Source organism: Candoia aspera, chromosome 1 (assembly GCF_035149785.1).
Source record: "Candoia aspera isolate rCanAsp1 chromosome 1, rCanAsp1.hap2, whole genome shotgun sequence".
Lineage (NCBI taxonomy): Eukaryota > Metazoa > Chordata > Lepidosauria > Squamata > Boidae > Candoia > Candoia aspera.
The window spans coordinates 62,631,358-62,652,097 of NC_086153.1; the positions used below are offsets into that span (position 1 = coordinate 62,631,358).

General features: G+C 38.0%; 1 protein-coding gene across 1 annotated transcript in view; it reads right to left on the reverse strand.

The window, feature by feature from the left end:
* Positions 1–1,397: 1,397 nt before the first annotated feature.
* The window catches only part of LOC134488168 (spectrin beta chain, non-erythrocytic 5-like), a 42,536-nt gene continuing 23,193 nt past the window's right edge, over positions 1,398–20,740 (reverse strand). Inside the window, exons 10-21 of the mRNA XM_063290498.1 lie at positions 19,978–20,093; positions 18,699–18,822; positions 17,584–17,684; positions 16,769–16,859; positions 15,320–15,457; positions 14,576–14,832; positions 14,158–14,281; positions 8,633–8,860; positions 7,388–7,543; positions 6,202–6,404; positions 4,174–4,351; positions 1,398–1,589 (exon numbers count right to left, since the gene is read on the reverse strand). Coding sequence (XP_063146568.1) covers positions 1,398–1,589; positions 4,174–4,351; positions 6,202–6,404; positions 7,388–7,543; positions 8,633–8,860; positions 14,158–14,281; positions 14,576–14,832; positions 15,320–15,457; positions 16,769–16,859; positions 17,584–17,684; positions 18,699–18,822; positions 19,978–20,093 — 1,908 coding nt within the window. The remainder of the gene's footprint in view (positions 1,590–4,173; positions 4,352–6,201; positions 6,405–7,387; positions 7,544–8,632; positions 8,861–14,157; positions 14,282–14,575; positions 14,833–15,319; positions 15,458–16,768; positions 16,860–17,583; positions 17,685–18,698; positions 18,823–19,977; positions 20,094–20,740) is intronic.

Here is a 20,740-nt window from a genome sequence, read left to right on the forward strand (position 1 = left end):
AGCATCTTTTAAGAGGATGCCCATGTGTGGTCTTTCAGCTGAGGAGCTGCTAGAAGCATTTTATTAATTATACACCATCCCAAGAACGTCTGTTATTGGGCAGTATAACAGTACTAGTACTGCTACTAAAAGTAGAGGTAAAGTATCTGTCATGTTGAGCTACACTGCTGTAGACTTGCTAAAAACACATGTGTTATTGACAGTAGTACAGAAATGGTTTGTCTTTGCCTTTTTCCAATATAGTTTTACAAATTCTTAGTGGCTACATCCATTCTCCCCATCCTCATTCTAACCAGACTCAGTGCTGCTTAGCTTCCAAACCCAGATAAGCCAGTGCTGTAATTTTTATGTGAGAAAATCAGGAGACCAAGCATCATTCAAGCACAACTATGAGATGTAGAATATCCATATTCTATTTTTGGTAACAAAATGCTGACAGAGCTATATCCTTTGTGCAAATGTCCTAATCGTGATCAAAACAGGGTGGACTAGTATTTTCTCTGTAAGTCTGAGATGAGAAGCTGTTGCCAAAGCAACAGAATTGGTACTTTCAAGAATTCTGACCCCTGCTGCTGCTCTGCTTGACTTTCTTTGTAATTCCAGATGCATACTACATAATCATTATGATTTACTGCATATTACAGGCCCATCAGTACTGATCCAAATGCAAACTTATATATGTGGGGCAACATTTTGAAACCAAATTGTAGATTATGTTCCTGAAACTTGTTTCCCTGTATCTCACCCTTTTGCCTAGATATTATTAAGATTTGGTGGAGCCAATCAAAAGGTATAATGAATCAGAACACACATCTTAGTCAACAGTGAATTGTTGGCCTAGATAATGTTTTTGCAGTTAAATCAGGAACCCTTCTACGTTGCCACTGTTTTCAATGTCAATGTTCTCAGAAGCTTGAAGGCGATCCATCTTTACTTTTGCCAATTTGAAAGGCTGAGAACATTGAGTGAAAATTGTTTCCTCACCTTGAGCTGTTCTATGTCCTCGTGTATAAGCAGACAGCTGATGTTAATCGCAGACTGTAGGGCCCAGTACTGATGGTCGAATTTACAAGCACAAACTATATATGAATACTTCTCTAGTTCACACACACTTACTCATAACAGTCCAGAAATACAAATCAGAGAAAAAAATAATAAAGTTAAATAAAAATGATATTGGGGCCTGGGGCCCCGAGCGTGTGAATGGTCCTGTTTCTTGGTTATATTAACATCCATACATTGCTTACTTGGTAGCTATGTATATTTATTTTGTATTTTAATTGTTTTAATTTGTAATTGTTTTAACTGTTTTATAGTTTTATTGTTGTAAGCCACCCAGAGTCACTTGCTGAGGTGGGCGGCTATAGAAATCGAATAAATAAATATATAAATATCACTCAGTTCCTAGTTGTGACAAAGGCACTCAGTGGGAGCATACTAACTTGGAGGTTTTGAGGCATGTTCAGAGTGCTATCCTGAGTTTCTCGCTCATCATTCTTGTTTCCAGGGTCCTTTGGGGAACACTGTGCTTGATATCGTGCCATCACCCATCCCAGCATGTTTTGTAGCTCCTCCATTCGCTCCTTTATCTAAAGCCAGAACAAGTGTGAAAGAGGAAAAAAAAAATCCCAAAATGCCATATTACGAAGTCTCTGAAATGATTTCCTTTCTCTTAGATACTGGTTTCCATATTCTTAGGGATGCCAGGTAGCCTAACAGATTTGTATCTGTCCTTTTTCATTCAAGGATTTGAACTATTATATCCTACTTATTTGTCTCAAGTAAGTAGAATATAATAGTTATAATAAGGCCTGCTGAGGGAGTCTATCTTTTTGTCACAGAAACACCTGGCACTTTAATGATAAACGGCTACTGGTACTTCAATGATAATTGCAAAAGTTTTGTAGGCCCAGGGAGCTTTATCAGATCCCTGGAATTGATTTTTGTTCTATTTTATGTATTAAATCATGAGAGAAAGAAAAGAAAACAGGACTGTCACAAGTCTTTGGATTCTCCCATGTTCTGCTCAAGAGAGAAATCCCTCTTCCATCTGTTACATGTTTCAGCAGACAAGAACAGATATTCTTTACAGTTATTCTGATTATTCCTTCTAACTGGTCTATAAGCCAACAAGCCCCTTTCAGTGTTTCCTGTAATGTTGTCCCCTGTCCTCAGCAGCTACTCTGTGTGTGATATTCCTTAGCTGCTGCTGCTTTTTTAAAATTCTTCCAAGTGACTCTATTCTCAAGCTTTTCCTATAGCCCTACTAGGCTGATTCTCTGCTGCTGCTTTTCTTTGTAATCTGATTTGTGACTAGCTTTGAAACCTGTCCATCTGCTTTCCTCTCAAAACCTTGTATTAGCTTCACTCTGTCCCTTCCCACATATGCTCTCAGAATTAAAAACAAAATAAAAACAAATGAAACAAAATCCTTTGTCATCCCTGATCCAAATCATGACTCTGAAACCATTTTATTTCTACGCCTTCTCCAAATTAAGCTATAGGAAAACTTGAACTTTCTTAAGAAATCAAAGCAATTAAAAAATCTATTTGAAACTAAGTGTGCTGATCCAGTGCAATCATGAATCATGCATGTGACATGGGCTGTATTTAGTGCTTTCTGTAGAGGGCAACATATATTTAAAGATTTGAATTTTATCTCTCATCTTAAAGTCTAGGTTTAAATGGTAGATACTTCCTGAATCAAAGCTTTTTCATGGTGCCAGGCCATCACCAGTTCTTTTTAGCTCTTTTCCCCAGTTACAGATGGTCACAGCATCTTCATGCCTCTGAAACTCCAATCCTCCCCCTTGGTTACACAATACTGTCTTCATCTTGTCCCCAGCCCATGAATGAAAAAAGTTGTTACTAAGTGTACTTATTAAAAGTAGTCTTTCCCCACTTAAACTGGTATCATCCCAACGCAACTTCAATGTGTATTAAATCTGTAACAGTTTGTCATCCATTACGAGACAACACCCCCTTGCCTCAGACTACTAGCCTCCACCAGAGCAAATTCTTTCCCAACATCTGCCCTTTCCATTAGCTCTTGGTTTCCTGAGTTAGGAACTTTAATAGGGGAAGAGGTGAGGGAGTAGTTGCACAGTTTTGTGTTAAAGAGTATTCTAAAATGATTAGACCACTGCTCTTACTTGTAGAAGAAGAGAGGGCATATTTGTACCACAGTATTCTGTCAGTAGGGAGAAGCCTTGCTTTTCCTCAATGCGGTACCCAGAAATTGAGGGAATGCCAAGCTAGGGTTTCGTTGTTTATTTGGCAGTTTGCCTGTATCTGTCCATTTCAATCACCCATTTCCAGGAAGAAAGAGACACAGTTGCCAGCACCTAGTCAGTTTCAGTTAACTTGCTGCACAATCAGGACCGGGTCTGTCTCCCCTCTTCTCTAGAGCTATTTCTGCGCTGGTGTCTTCTCATATGTTTATTTCATATTATTTTAATTTGAGTGATGCCCATATGGGATGTGGGAGGAGAATCAGGCAAACCAACCTAGAAAATCTTGAAATCAGCCCCCCCTCTCCATTTGTGCTGCATTTCCCCACTGCAGTAGGTTCTCCCCACTCGCTCAAATATCAGAAATTTAGAGAATTTTATAATTAATACCATAATATTATTTTCTGATCATTTTACTGATAACTAAATGAATAACTCACTCATAAGGCATGTTACTGGACCCCTCTAAATCAGAGTTAGCAAATAGATGCTCTGGGCAACTCTGTGTGTTTTTAAAAATATTTTTATAAAATATTTGCCTACTGGATTTATTCATGTGAAAAAGAAGTGTTTTCAAGGGTGTGAATTGGATAAAATCCATAATTACATATTATCTGTCTCCCAAGGACTTTAACCCATCTATGCCTGAGAATACATGCTATTTAACTGTAAAGCATTTGCTGCTGGATGAACTTATGCCTAGGAGGGGGCTGCTTAATGGTGCAAAAGATGTCTGTGATTAAGAGCAGTCCTGAGCAATCTATGAAAGCCATTGTTTACAAAAAGCCATTAGCTGCTCTGAGCCACTAATTCATAAAGGCATGCATATTTGCACAGCTATCATGTCCTTCTTCTGGGCTTAAACATTGATCTTTAAATTACCTAAATGATGTTCCTGTTGACAGCCTGTAGGATATTTACATGCCCAGCCTTTCACACTTACCGTCTCACTCAAGTAGTGCTCTTCAGTCACCAGCTCCCACCCTGCTGCTGCCAACTCCTCAAACTCCTTGAATTTAGCCTCCATACTGTTCTTTAGATTCTCCCATGGAGCCTCTGAAAGGCCCTGTGCATTCAGATTCTCTGAGAAAATTTGTGCCCGGGTATCCTCTGTCCAAGAGCTAGGAAATCAAGTGTGAGAGGAAAGCTGTGAATGCAACCAGAAGAAATAGGTCTTCATACCTCCCAAAGTGTAGCCAATTTAATCTTCCATTGCAAGAGTGGAGGGAATGTAGACTGAAATCAATGGGTAGATTTCTGGATGATGTTAGAATAGCAACAATAACAACAAAAATCCAGAATGACTTCTTGCACTGAAATTTGTCTGCTGAATGAGGAAACTTGGGAGCAACAGGGAGTGGATTTAGGGGTGAAACAACTGTACGTTCAGTGCAGTTCTGGTACTCAAAATAAACTCAGGCTCAGAAAGTGCTCATGGGCAATTTACTCATTAATTCTGAATGCATACCTCTTGCACCAGGCTTTGGTTGCTGGATCTTGGGGTTTTACTTAAAAAAATGGACCAGACCTGACAAATCTGAAGTCTGCCCATCCCTGTTCTGCTCTTCCAACAAAGCCACAGAATAATTATCTAGGCTGCAGGCAGGGCATGATCTATTAATAGCCAAGAATCCCACAGGAAGTCTATTCTGCATCAAGTTACCTTGGTCACTAGATGGCAGAATTTGTCTACCCATAGCAAGCATTTCCCTCAACCCTTTTTAAAAAATCAAATCACATTCAAACTGAGCGGGATACCTACTGACTTACATGGACATTTCCATGCAGTTTTCTTGGCATGATATGGAAGCAGTTTCCATTACCTTGTCTCAAAGTCTACTCAGGAAATATTAAAGATGTCACTTCTCCCACTATTGTTTAAAAGTTAGCAAGCAACTCAAATGTAGGTCATCATACTTGACAACAATATAATATTTATATGTATATTGTGCTCAGTAAAGGTGTATAAAGCAAGGAAATCTGTAGCCAATTGCAACTTCCCAGGATGTTGGTTGTGACAGTCTACACTCAAATTGCACGCAATTCCTTATCAAGAAATATTTGCTGTGGGGAACTGTGCCTAGGACTGAAATAGATCTAAGACTCCAGCTCGTTGAATTGTCTTCAAAACAAAGACATCTCACAGACATGCAATTAGAAACAAAACAGTTTGGAGGCTAAGGAAGATAAAAAAACATTTTTAATACAAGGACTATTTCCAGATTCTGACCTTTAGCTAATTTTAAAATGTCAAGTACTCCCCAAGATTTCTCTAGGAGCAAGACACATTCTTGGTGAAGTATAAAGAGTACAAAGGAAGTAAGACTAGCTAGAAAACTATACGGTATAGTTTTCTATTTCAGATGTAAAAGAGCCAGTTTGGTGTAGTGGTTGAGATGCTGGGCTAGAAACCGGGACAGTGTGAGTTCTAGTCCTGCCTTAGGCACAAATCCAGCTGGGTGACCTTGGGCCAGTCCCTCTCTCTCAGCCCTAGAAAGGAGGCAATGACAAACCACTTCTGAAAAACCTTGCTAAGAAAACTGCAGGGACTTGTCCAGGCAGTCTCTGAGAATTGGACATGATTGAACAGATTAAAAAAAGAAAAGGAACTGTAAGGTGTCATGAGTACTGATGGCGAGCAGGAGGGGGCCTCTATCCAGGGGGGAAAACGCATGCGTAGTACTGAGGAATTAAGCAGCCATTCAAAGAGACACAGATCAGACCCGCCTTAACTTTTGGGGTTTATCTGTCTGGGTTTTTCCCACGCTTCTTCAGTTTGTTGTGTTTTCCCCTCTGGATAGAGGCTCCCTCCTGCTCGCCATCAGTGCTCATGACATAAGGAAATGTAAGTATGCTGCAGGATGCCCTCTGAAAAACAATATTTTTTTTAATAATTTAAGACAGTTCTTAATTCTGGACATCTTGCATCCCAAGATTTTAAGGAGAGAAAGAGAAAGAGAAACTAACTTACATAATGGCCAGATAGTCTTTAAAGAATTGCCATAAGCAAACAGTCTGCTGTCCATGAACTGAATTTTCCAGCACCAGTTTTTGGAGATCTTTCCAAGCCTCTAATATTTCAAGAATCCATCTGGATTCATCAGATACCTGAACCAGGTGAGTAACTGCTCTTTCCAGTTTCGCTATATTTCCCTCCAGCTGAGACATATCACTCTAAGGAACACAAGACAACAGGGTTCACAGTGGTGAAAACACTTTCCTGGCTCCTTGCTGCTGTCCCAGAATGGATAGGTTGTTGCTACTGATTTTTGAAAAATAAAAGCACAGCGGATCAGAACCAATAAACATCACACCTACATTGACCTATCTTAAAAAATTATTGCTCAGAGTTATAGCCAAAGTCACATGATAATCCTCTCCTCTGATTTACAGTAGTAACTGGGTAGCATAGATTTTTCAAATTGAATATAATGTCTTCTTTAACATCTATAGCTCCCCACATCTGCTATGAGATAATGTAACTTATTTGGGGGAGTGGCTACTGAGCCCAGCATCTTTGTGCACATTTTGCTAGTTGTTGCTACATTTACATCTGTGCAAACATGACAAGTACTTCACACCACTTAACCCTTGGAACAGGTTCAACTATTTTCAGCCATTAAGCCCCCAATCTGTGAGCTACAAAGCCCAGGAACTCCACAGTTAAGGATCCAGTAAGTATCATATGGGATTTTCTGACTACAGCAACATGTATCTGAACTTCTACACCAGAGCCAATCTAATTCAAAATCCCAGGACATTCCTCACCCACGTTCATTTGAGATTAGCCTAAGGCCAAACTCACTAAAACACACCATGAGCTAAACAAGAAAAGTTAACTCTGAGTGCAGACAAGATTAACAGGAGAAGGAATGCTTCCTGAAAGAACAGTTCCTAAACAATTGCCTTACCTCATTCATGGATTTTTACAAGGGTTCCAGATGATATCACCCTCCATTTGTAACTCTTATTTTCCTGCCAGTTCCCCCATCATTTTTATTTACAAATGGAAGCACAAAGGAGGAAAAGATGGAATAGTTGTACAGTGTATTTTAATTAGCTGGGCTAATCTGAAAACTTCCCAAACTGGGGAAAACCATACACAGCGTCAACATCCCTCAAAATAGAAATGTCAGCGTTCAAGCTCTGGATCTCACCTCTATCTCTTCCTGCCTTTTCTGCATGCCCTGCACATCAAGCAGATCCCTCTCGCTTTTCACTGTGGCAAAACTCCTCTCTGCCAGGATGATGTCCTGAGCCAGTGTTTCTGCCCTCTCCCGGATTGTTTCAACCTGTGAGGTAACCCAGCTCAGCTGAGAATAGAAAGAATGAAGATGAAGCTTAGCAATGGCACTCTGTGCCAGAGATTTCTTGATAGGGTGTTATCCGTTTCACTCCAAAACTCTGAAGTTGCAGTTGTCTAAACACAGGAACCTTTGGTTTAGCCACAGACTAAATTCTTGGCTTATAAGTCTGGCTCATTCTCCCATCATTTGAGGACACTTTCTGTCCAAGCTGATTTTACATGATTTGTTTTTTCAGAATGGCTCTATCTTGTTTGGTCTTAATTTGCACCCTACTGCAGATTTGTTAGTATGAAAATTAGGGTATCCATACCATCTGTTTTTCTTCAGACAAAATATTGTCTTATGCATTTCTCAACATGTGCCACCTTCTCTTAGGATCCATTTCTGGGATTTGTTGAAGGATTTCATAATATCCACTGTAGTGCTAGCTTGGACCACTTACATGCTTGATCCAACAAAATTGAAAATTTACTCCCAAGAAATTCCCATATTGCTGCTTTTTACATGGATGGGATGCAAGTGTGAAGAAAGCCATGTAGGAATATAGTGAAAAGGGATGAGATAGAATCTGGTACAAACAGAGTCTCAGTAATATAAGAACATCTGGGAGAAGATGTGAGGAGGCCATGCAACTCATTTACTTTGGGGAACTCATCACAGGTGAAGCACATGATTTACATGCAAAAGGATCTCAGGTTCAATCCCCAAATCTCTGAGAAATTCTCCTTTCCAAAAAGCTGTTGCCAACCAGAGTAGACAATATAGAATTAGACTAACAGTCTGACTTGATATAAACCAGCTTCTATATATGTTCTACTAGAGACCTTTCAAGATCTCAGTCTACATGAAGAGTTGCCCTGGATTAAAGCAAGCCAAAAATATGACAATCTGCAAGAGACCATTGCTGGTACAGACATATCTTTAGTGGATAGTCAAGAAAAACTACCAATCTGTACTGCTCAGGTTCTTGTTTCGATACCAGAAACATTGCCACAACAAGCAATGAGTTGGGACAGGGTAAAAAGTGTAGGTATTCTCTCTCTCTAACCATCAGGGAAGTATGCTAATATATGGCACCTCTTAGCTTTCTCTTACCCTAATTTCCTCCTTATCTTTCATGACCTGAGTAAAACACTCCAGGCTCTCAGTTTCAGTCACCGCCTTCAAGGCCCGCTCTTGTTCATTCACAACATTATTCAGCATTTCCACTGCTTCTTGTAATTCCTTCAGTGGTCTACTCATGTCCTTACTCTTCCCCTGTTGGGCACTCTGGGCTAAGACAAGGTGCAAAGATTCTGGGGAACTGAACTGGTTTGGTGCAGCCTAAAGCAAAATAAGTATACAAGCAATATTGGTATTAAAATACATAAATCATTCTATTAATTATCACAGCAATTTTGGGAAGAAATTACCATTATTTCCATTCTACAAAGGAGGAATTTAAAACGGAAAGATAGTAAGACATTAAAACCCCCCGCTAAATAAGATTAATAATTTATTATTTAAACTGCTAGTCAAGATGTTTGTGTATGTTTTTCTGCCCAGTTGTCTTCCACCTTGTTTTTATTTAAAGTTGTGTATCTCCTTAATTAGAATTGATAAACAAGTGACCAATCTGTGTTTCTTCGTCGAAATAACTTATATGCTTGCCTAGATACCTTCAAGCCTCTAACCTGTGCTACAATGATGGTAGCAACACCTGCTGTTCCTTCTTTAGCCATTGAAAAAGTTGAAAGTGTGGTGTCTTATCTTAAACAAATGAATAAAAACATTACTAGTGAGTTTAGAGGAATGCAGAATTCAATAGATATATTCCAAACATCTTTTGATACAATTACAGATAAAATTCATATAAGAGAAAACAGGATTTCCCAGTTAGATTCATCAAACAGCTTCTAAAGCTGCTATAACAACTTAGAAAAAGCTAATAAAATATTAGAAATCCAGTAAAGTATCTGAAAGCACAGTGACATATGAAAAACATAAACAGTTTTAGCATTGCTAAAGATAGGGAAAAAAGGATGTCCTGCTGCCTTTATTGAGACTTCTAGTGTAAGATGGTTGATTTACCAATGGACTTTTAATTTGAGACAATACTTGAGTATTAGATGAAAATACTTGAGCACCAAGAGCTTATATGGGGTCCTGATAAGGTCAGGTAAAAATCTTCTATTTCATGGACCACCATGAGGCAGTATGTTACCAGTTTCATCCTTATTGGGACTTGTTAAGATATATTTAGTCAGATCTATTTTATTGGGTTCAAATCCAGGAAGTGAACTCATGCACCACTGCACTTTAGATGACTATATACAGTGCATTAGCACCACACAGGATCTAGAAATAGATCTCGCTACATATGTCTGATAAGTCCCAATAAAGATGAAACTGGTAACATACTGCCTCCAGGTGATCGATCTATATCTATATCTATATATTAATTCATTAATTAATTCATTCTATCTAGCCACCCATCTCAACAATGACTGAAATATAACTGAAAATAACAGACAAGATATACAGTGTGTAAAAAAGAAAAATGTTTTCATGTAGTTTTGTGTAAAACCTTATATACAGGGACAGAATGTAATATAACATCCATATCTCTCTACTCAGACAGCTTAAGCAAGAATATAAAAACCTTCCCTGACTATTCAAATGACATTGCCAGCAAACTGGCCAGAGAAAGAAATCTTCAGTACTACACTACTGTACATATCCAGTGATATTCTGCATTGTTATCAAAATATCAAAAAAAGTCCAGAGTTACAGAATAAATTTTACCTAGCCCGAATCCAGCTCCATTTGAAACTTAGGAAATTTAGGAGCTTGTAGTTGTATTTCTTCAGCATGGTTGGAGACATGACTTTAAACTTTTTGAATACAACCGAGGAATAATGTATATATATTTTTTTTATTGAAGAAAGGACTATAGCAAAGTTTTTCTTCCCTCCCTCCCTCCCTCCCTCTTATTTATTGTTAGACTTGCATTTGAAATTTTTAGCAGGTACACTTCTGTAAAAGTAAGATACATGATTTCTTACATCAAACCGCTCAGAGTCCCTCTTGGGGAGTGGGGAGGTGGGCAGTAGCAAAAATTTGAGAAATAAAATTTGAGAAATAAAAAAAATAAATAAAATTTCAGGCAAGATGTATAAAAGTCCCATTTGCAAATTATTAATACACCTGAATCTTTCATATCAAAATTAATAAAATTAATTCTGGGTAAAATATTAATTGGTCTAAATCTAAATATCTTTGAGGCTACTTTGTTGTTAAATCAGTTCTCTTGGAGCAGTTTCAATGGTGTTCAGATAGAATAATTTATATTGGGTTAATAATACCAAGAAATAGATCTCAGATGAGTAAATGAAATATTAAAATATTGCTATTAGAAATAGCAAATTATATGGAATTAATTATAATAATTCTTCCCATGGGAAAATGCTTTTGTTTTGAATTCTTTTTAAAAAAACATGATAGGATGGGACTTTGAAGGTTGGACACTAGAGGGAACTAGAAGGAATTAAAAATTACAATTAAAGGAGTAGAACACTTAAATTCTACTTACAAATAGAGAATGAAGCAAAATATTTTAACATTGGACATATTGAAGGATATTTTTGAACAATGGACCTAGAAATTAATTTAAGAGTGTCTGCCTCTAGAGACAGACTGTGTTTAAAAAATGTTATGGAAGAACAAGTTTGACCTGACAAGATTGAGACTGATCTGAAAGTGGATTTAAAAATGACAGGTTACAAGAATTATATGAAAAAAGATGCTACACTGGACATACAGAAGAAATCGGCTGATGTCTTAATAATTAAAAGGGATATACCAATAACAAACCAAGAAAGTGACCTGGTTAATTTCCTATATTGGATTTACAAAAGAGGCTTGTTAAAGCATTGAAGAATTTTGTGAGAAGGGACAAAAAAAGAATGAAAAGAAAATCAAGTTCTAGGACATTATTTGAAGGGACTAAAGATCAACATGGCTAAAGTAAAAGGAACATAAAGCTGGTTTATTTGATCAAGGTTAAAATAGATATGTTGCCTCTGGTAATCTTTAATGGACTTTTGCTGACATCAGGACTGAAATGGCAAGGCTTTAAGGATTTGTTTATAGATAAGAGATGGGATATGGAAAGAAGAGATCATTTGTTGTATTTTAAGAGAAGGTGATAAGTTACTAAAATTGTTTATACTTATTCTGAAGGGGGAAGTCATTTCTTTATATATTTCTTTTCTTTTTCTTTACTATATTCTTATTTTCCTTTTTCTATTTTTTGTCTTTTCTGCACCTTCTAGTTTTTCTTTTTATTCTTTTCTTTTTTTAGTTTTAGTTTTTATTGTTGCAGTTGTGATTTTTAATAAAATTACTATAAAAAAACAGCAAATTATCTGGTAAAAAGAGCTTTGTTTAAACTGAATATTTGGGATAAAATTAACACTTTAAAAATGAATGTATCCCCATGGATAATTTTATAATACATGTAGTATTATATTGTGTATTCCTACAACAAATTTTCACAAAATTAAAGCACCATTTTGGAGGTTTATCTGTGGAAATTCTCATTTTTCACTCAAGATGTTTTAATTGTCAGAGAAGAGAGTTTTAATTTTCTAGATTTCAGTTTATATCATATGGTTTACTTTATAGTCATAAATAGTAAATTTTGCTTCCTGGGTTCTTGCCTTTGTTTGTCATTCTGAAACTGGCATATTGAACATGTTTGGCTATTAGGTAAGTATGGAATTCCCACTCTAATATATTAAATGTTGTGGAGGGTTAGCATTCAAGAGCATTCCAACTGGTTTGATCTCCATGAGCATACTGCACTAACATTATGGAGAAATCCAAACTTGAAAATAGCAAGATAATAAGGACTTGGACAGTGTTTGGAAATTATATCTTAAACCAAGTAATCAGATTAATAACTAATTGTTGCTATATGAGATTTCTCTTCCCATGAAATGCAGAATCATTATATATTATATATTTTAACTGAATATATTATTATATATTCAGTTAAAACATCTTTCAATGTCAAGATGGGTTGGCAGCTTTAAGTGCTTGAGAATCTCTTTAGTACCAGAGGATTTTTCATGTGATTTACAAAATTACAAGCCTATGATTGGTTCTTATGATGTGGTCTTTCATAGTGACTCCCTTTTGGACAAAAGTTACTTCACATATTAATTTTGTTTTGGAAGACTTACTGTTTTTCTTGATGCTCATTTTCTTTTGAATTATATGCCAACATTTGGAAACGTAAGAAAAGGGACCACAGAAATGGCTACTGAATGCTTTAACGATCACACGAAAAAGTATCCGACAAGCTTGCATGGTACCAATTCTGTATCAATTGTACAGTGGTGTGAAAAACTCACCTCTCTTTTTATATTCAGACAAACATTTTATCCATAAGGAGTCCTGATTGCAGGAACAAATTAGAAATGTGGGCTGCATATACTAGTTAATATGTCTAGCTTCCTATTTGTTGCCTGTTGTAAAGTAAACTAATTTAAATGTCAATAATTTAAATGACACATAAAAAAATTAGTAGTAACAAAACATTCATACACACACTAGTTTTGCATTATATGAAAGACGCCTTGAGTTTTCTTTTGGTATTTTTTTGCATATAAACTATAAAATAAATAAAACTAGCTCTCACCCTTCATCTAAATAAACCCAGAGCTGTATACAGCATAATCGTGAAATAAGGAAAGGGCAACAGCTAATTTCTAGAAGCAGTAAAAAACAATGTTTTAAACAAACCTAAAAAAAAAATCTGTCTTAACATTAGAAAGGTAAAGATTGTTACATGTTTAAATAAGCAGTAACAAAATAGATTGTAAACATTTACAATAGATGGTAAAAGTAGATGGTAAACATTTAAAATAAAAGTCTCTTCAGGCAGTAGCGAATGAGACACTCAGACAGATTTAAATTTGGAGAATACCGCAGAGACCCGGTACTGCTACAGAAAAAGCTTCCGTCGGACTTATTCACCAGATATGCTAAGCAAGCATTAACAACACTGTCTCTAACATCCATTTCTCAATCAGCCTATAAGGGAGACTGATTTCTACCATATCCCTAAAGGCCAATTCTTTCTCACGGACTTTTTCAAGAGATATTTCAGTAAACAGCAGTCCAGATTATTGTGACAATTCATCTAGTGTCAGTTGTTGCAGTTAGTGGCATTAGAACCAATACGCTTACGATGGGAGATGACCAGAACTAGAAAGGTGTCAAAATTCAGCTATAAAATGTATTACCGATAACAATTTACATGCCATACTTCTCCTGAGACTCAATGAAGCCTGAAAAAAGAATAATACAAACCACTCTTGGTCACCAAATGGTCTGTTTAGACACAATGTACCACACAGATCTGTGTGCAGAACTACGTTATGTCCAAACAAGAACGGGAATCCTGACCCTAGTAGCACTCAGCTTATATTGGTGAATTAACTCTAAACTGAGGTATCAGATAGTATCCCGCTGCCCAAATTAAACTATTAGGAGAGGTCTCTCATGCTGTATATTTCCCACTGAGTGGAGGGGATTTAGATCCCGCTTTCCTCCTCCTCTTCTTTGCTTCTTACCTTTATTTGGTTCCTTTGACTTAGTGTCTGATCCATCTGCACATTCTGTAAGAACTCCATTAAAATCAGGGAATCATGTAAGTCTGATGCTTGGCGCTGGAGGGCTTCCTGCACACAGGCCAGCCTAGTGAGAAAATGTAAGCTAGGTAGCAGTATATGGCACAGAGAAATTCCCTCTGATTTATCAAACAGAAAAAACAGGTTAGGTCAGGAGATAAATCTCTAGCAACAAGAGCGGCCTTATTAAATTGCCCTAGCTCTCTAGGTCCACTCTTCTTGATTAGCTGTCTGCATCCAGTTCTTCTAAATCAGGCCTCCCTGAAGAAATGTGGTCTCTTTGTACTACTCCTGATGAGCCCAGCTGTTATATCACTTTCATTCAGAAAACACTATAGTATTTTGATCCTTAGGAACTCACTTTTCCTTCACTCGTTCCATCTTTCTCTGAATCACTGCAGCTGCTGTGTATTCGGAGGAGGGAACCATCTGCATTTCTTCTTGCAGAGTGTGAATCTTAGTAGCCCATGCTCCAGCTTTGTTCTTCAAGATGCCAACTTTCTGCAGATCCCTATGGAGGTCATCAAGATTCTTCGTTGCTCTTGGCTCAGAGAGCAAGCCTGCCACAGTTTCTAGCCAACATTCAGCTGCTTCTAGCTCCCCAACCAGCTGCAAAGCCTGCAAAGAGAAATAATATACATACATGAGGTATATCTAGCCTGTGATATATAGCACCTGAGTACTTCTTTGGAAGAGAAAAGAGTTTACACAAATCCCCAGGGTCAACTTCTCACTGTAGGAACACTCCACCAAAAAGAAGCAAATCCAGATGCTTGTGAACAGTTTTCAGAGCAAGGTTGGCATGCAAGCAAATGAACTACTTGGACAGAGAACAGAAATGGAAGTTATCTTGGGATTAGAACTTGCAATGAGTGAGATAAAAGTTTTAGAAGGGACTTTTTTTTTCTCAGCTCTGTTTCCCATTCCACCAGAGCCCATCTGGTAGCATTTCTCTCAATTTAACATGGTACATTCCACTGCCTCCATTCCATATCCAGGATTGCAAGGGAAACATACAGTACCATCATGTCACAATACTTGTTGAACTATTGCAAAGGAGAAGGGAAGAATAAGATAATTGTGTCCAGGGATGGCTACTACTCACTGTGTCAATTTCTTGCAATGCCATGCCATCTTCTTGATGTCTTTTTTTTAATTCAGCCCAAAGTTCTCCTAGGTCCTCAAGGGCATCTTCCATTTCTGGACTCCACCTATGATCAGTACGTAGCAACTGTTGTATTTCCTAAGTGGTGCAACATATATACATTCTTAATACAGACTAAAATAATAATCTGCCATATGCTATATGTCATACCACTTACTAATCTATTTTATTCTCTAGAATATCAGCAATGCTCTTGAAGGCCTCAAGTAAAGGGCTTTCATTTCATAGTCTTTTAACTGGAGATGCAATGGTTTTAACCTAAGATCTTCAGAATGCAATACCACTGCCTCTTTGATTTCCTCCTCCGATAGAGCCCAAGAACAGAGTACACTATTAACCACAAAGATCTGCTTTTCTGTAGTATTAATTGCCTGAGCATCAACTCTTTTTTATGTTGGCTTTCCCTCCATGTGCTTTTACCTAACCAGAAGAATTCTGGGGAGAAAAGCTGATGATGTGAGAAAGTAAGCTACAGATGGGGGAAGGCTAGGTGTCTTAGCACCCTTTGTTTTATGTTTTATGTTTTTTATGTTTTATTTAAGGCCACCCAACTCCAAGGTGCTAGCAGTTTTTGAGCTTCTTATTTTATGGAGTGGGAGCTGATCATTAAAACTACAGAGTTCTATGTAAACTGTTTTGAGTAAACTTTTCTAGAAAATGATATATAATAAGCAGAAACTATCATATCTAGTTTGATTTTGACCGAGATTTTACTCATGCAGCAGGCAAGCGGTAAAGAGGTGGTAGAGTTCTGAAAAGATTAGACTGCCTGGACAACCTGAAGCTAACTAGGCTGAGAGCAGGACCATCCTTTAACACTAGCAAGATCACAGTTTTTCTTCTACTGAGATCACAGCTTATTTGCTGCACTCAAGATTGAGTGATGTAACATCCATAGGTTCAGGAGGAATATCTGAGGGCTTTCACTTCTGCTGCCCCCATTTTCACATTTCCTAGCAACCATCCCCTGAGGTAGATGACTTACTCTGCCTAATGGTACATCACATCTATGAAGCTCACATTTTTAAAGTTTTCTTACAGAAAAAAAAATCTCCCTGGAAACAAAAAAAAACCTAGTGCAGCAAGAATTTTAGAAAGAACCTTTTCCCTTGTATGCATATGTTTTATTTGCACTCAGCAAATAAAACATTTGCACTTAGCAGCACTCAGAACTGATTTTCCCTATTTATATTTTCAATATTCTACCACCTCATCCTGTTGCACGTGTAGACCAGATCTGCTACTCATGTCAGGGCCTGTTCTCCATCCAAGTGGCAGCCAACCAGCAGCCTAAGGAAAGCAAGCATTATTGCTACAATAAGGGAATCCATGTGGGCTGCAACATGAAAAGGACTTGGAAAATCTATGAAACTTCTGTAGAGACATTACCCCATCAACATCCTGGCAGATGTCCTGAAGGTGTGCCTCTTGCTGAGGCAGATCCTTTAAAGTCTTTGGCTGTCTGAGAAACTTCCTCCTCCTGCAGAAGATGGAGAATTAGGCTGAGGTCATACATTCCAATTCATCTGTTGATTACTGCCATATCAAGTGCACATGTGTGAAACAGCCATTATATATTAAACCCACAGACAAAGAGAGAAAGAGTGTGTATTCATTTTATTTGAGAGCATTTTAAACTGCAACACATTTTAATGGAGGCTATTAATATTTTAAGTACCATATTCATATTCTGTGTATTGCCAAGCACAGGTATAAGACTGCCATGTAGCCAAACGGCATCATCCATACACAGATGAAGGTAACCATGAGTTTGGAGGAATCCATCATTCCAAAAACAGAAACAAACCCCCCAAACCCCGTTGAGCATTCTCATTGGCCATACGATATTGACCAATTTTGGGAGAACTTAAAACAGAAAACCAGGGGGAATGGAATGGAACTCCATGGAATTATACATAAGTCTTCTGTACTGCAACATTTTTTTTTGCACACCTCATTGCACACCTACTGACACAGCAATACAGCTTTTCAATGAAACTCACAGAATAAACCCACAAATGTTTCACCAGTCCACTCTACATACAAGGAACCATCCTTCTATGGGATATGAGAAAAACCTCATTGCTAAACAATAAAGCAGGTCAAAGCAAGCCCCCTGTCTGGATACTCCCACATCCCCCTTTTCCCACCATTTCCCCTTTTCCAGAGCATTTCCTCTAGGACAGCACTGTGTACACCAATACCTCCTGCTATCACTGGTGATGGCTTCTCTTCCTGATAAATCCGAGTTGCTCTCTTGGCTTCTTACATGTTCTGCCATGATTTCTGGCGTGTCCTTCTGCACCTAGGAGAATATATCCTATGGTTAAATTAAGAAAAGTCACTAAATAGGATTGTCTTTGGCCCTAACGTTATGGAATGCTTTTCTAGCATCTGCCTTAATCCAACCCTACTGCATTTTACAGCATGGCTACCTTGCACTCACCCAAGAAGCAAGAATAGGAGAAGGTTACTATTCAACATATCCCATTTTTCATTCTCAAGTCTCCTTTCTTTAGTATCTGAAAACTTCTTTTAACTAAATTAAAAGAGAGCCAGTTTGGTCTAGTGGTTAAGGTTCTGAGCTAGAAACCAGGAGACTGTGAGTTCTAGTCCCGCCTTAGGCATGAAAGCCGGCTGGGTGACCTTGGGCCAGTCACTCTCTCTCAGCCCAACTCGGTGCAATGTAGACTAGCCGCCTTGTGGTGCACCCTGGGCAACTTGACTTGTCATGGCTAAATAGTCTACACATCTGGCTGCTGGACCTCATAAGGATTTCCCAGCAAGAAAAAGCAGCATGAACACCAAACTGCTATGCCATATGATTAAAAAAAACAACAACTAAATTAAACTTAATTTAATTAAAAATCCCAAACTGGCATACTTGTTCTAGAGGACTAGTACAGTCTGGGCCATCACTTAATAACAGACCATGGTTTTCTCTACTATTTCCAAATAATCCCAAAGCCATTTCAAGGAGAAAAAGATACTTTCACCTACATTCCCTGAAAGAAATAATCCCATCTCTGCTCCACAAATTTATGAACAGAAAGCTGCAGCAAGAGAGGGCCTCCTTAATCAGTGGCACCTTAATCATAGGTCTAAGCCCAAGAAAGGGAAGATCAATGTGGCCATCTGGGATCAACAAAAAAGATTCAACTGTCATCACAGATTCATAGCTAATACATTTTCTCTAGCAGAGTATTAATGGCGATTTGTGTGATGTAACTGGATGTTGGGCAAAGCAAATTGGATTAGGTTCATGTTTTATACAGTATGGATGAAGAAGTCCAAGTGTGGCCCTAAACACACTGCTTACCTCCCACACCAGCTTTTCTTCAGCGTCTCGTCCTGGACTCCTTGTAGTTGTAGTCAGTACCTGATTAGGACTTGAGGAATCAATAAATTCCTTTGTTAAAGCCAATTGTGGGGGATTATCACTCCTAAGAGGTGGGAAAGCCAGAAAATGGAGAAATGAAACAAAAATAAAAGAAAACAATTATAATAAGAATGGGGAAAGGAGGGGCACAAAAAACCATCATGAAAATCACTACAAAATAAACCTAGCCCTATCTCAGAGCAATCTTAGCTCTGTTAATTATAACTGCATTATTTAAATCATTTTATAAGCTCTCACAGGGAGAAGTTTAGAGTTCAATAAAATGAGTCCTCGCCCTCAGACTTACAGGAAGGAAAAATGATTTGGAGGCTGAAAGAAAAACAAACAAACAAATGTAAGGGTAGTTCTCAAGGAAGAAGAGCCCTGATCTTAGTATTTTAGATGAAGAAACCTTAAAACAGCTTCTCCAACCTGGTGCCCTCCAGATACATGGAACTAACCAGCCAGAATGGCCATTTAAGTCAATGCTTCATGGAGAAGTTGGAAAAGGCTGTCTTAAAGTTTCTGGATCACACACCAAGATTTCTCCTTTTACCTTTTATCCCTAAGCTCTTCGGGACTCCTTTTATTTCAACCTTTCTCTGCATTTAGTCCAGTGTTTCTCAATCTCAGCAACTTGAAGATGTATGGACTTCAACTTCTGGAATTCTCCAGCCAGCATGCTGGCCAGGGAATTCTGGGAGTTGAAGTCCACACATCTTAAAATTGTTGAGGTTGAGAAACACTGATTTAGTTACTTAAATCTTTTCCTTAAAAAAGTGGTGCTTTGGGCAAAGCCTGAACTAATTGAAACAGTTACCAACTCCTAATTTTGCCTTGCTGTTGAAGCAAAGACTATTAAGCTCCAGGGTCTATATGAACTTTTGCTGAGTGCTTTCTCTAGTCACTCACACCAAAAAAGATAGGAAGTGCTGATGGTAAGTTTAAAAAAAAAGGGATTTTCATTGCTTCACTAATAAGCTTCCTTCTGTATCTCAAAAGCAGACTAACATATAAAAGTGCAACGTTGGGGAGGAACCTGAACACTTCATTTGCTTAATGTCTTTATATCATAGGCAAAGGAAACACAAGTAGATAACTCTATTTTTTTAAGAATAAGTCTAGCAATTCAAAAATTAGCTGTTTGATAAATGTAGTACTTAGCTAAAACAGGATCTAGGCTATGAAAAGAGTCATAAATCAAATATTCAGCAAATACCTCAACAGCTGCTGTAACTGGGCCCAGCTCTCCTTGATATCTTGGTGTTTGAGGGACACTTGTGCTGCCAGACTGGGATGAAGGCTTATAAGCTGTGACATGGTCACATCCAGCATCTGAAGTGATGGAAAAGGCACAAAATGAATAATTAGGAGTGGTAACTGGCCATCTGCCATAGACCGAGCCTGTACAACTTGACCCACCAAACCAAAGACATCAGACTTGGCATGTATTTTGTGGCCAGGCAAGTGCTTGCCAAGCTCTGTTTTTACAGTTACGGGCTACAGAAAACTCTTTTGAGCTCTTCATGGGCCAAATACAGCTTGATGAGTCACATTGTGCACATCTAACCTACAACATCTCCAAAGAAATCTTCTGGATTAGCTTTTCAGATGTAAACACATATCAAGAAGGGTGAAGATTTCTTCAGAAACTAGGGCTTCTGCTGAAAAGCCAATTTCCTTCACATATTGGTATATCCATTAGTATGATGGACCTCTGACTCTGGACCAATTGGTGCAGGACCAATATCAGAAACTGGCATCTCAATGGAAATTTAAATTCAGGCTACTTTGTTCAACTAATATTTACTGTCTAACCTATTCTTTTCCAATAACATTGTCCAGGAAGGTTAGGGATATTGGAACTGAGGTTTAGCAGATCTGGAAGTGGCCAGATTGGAGAAAACAGGTCAAAACTGAGAAACAGAAGAACGGAGAAACAGACAGTTCTAAGGAGCAACAAATATAGTATGGGGCTTGGA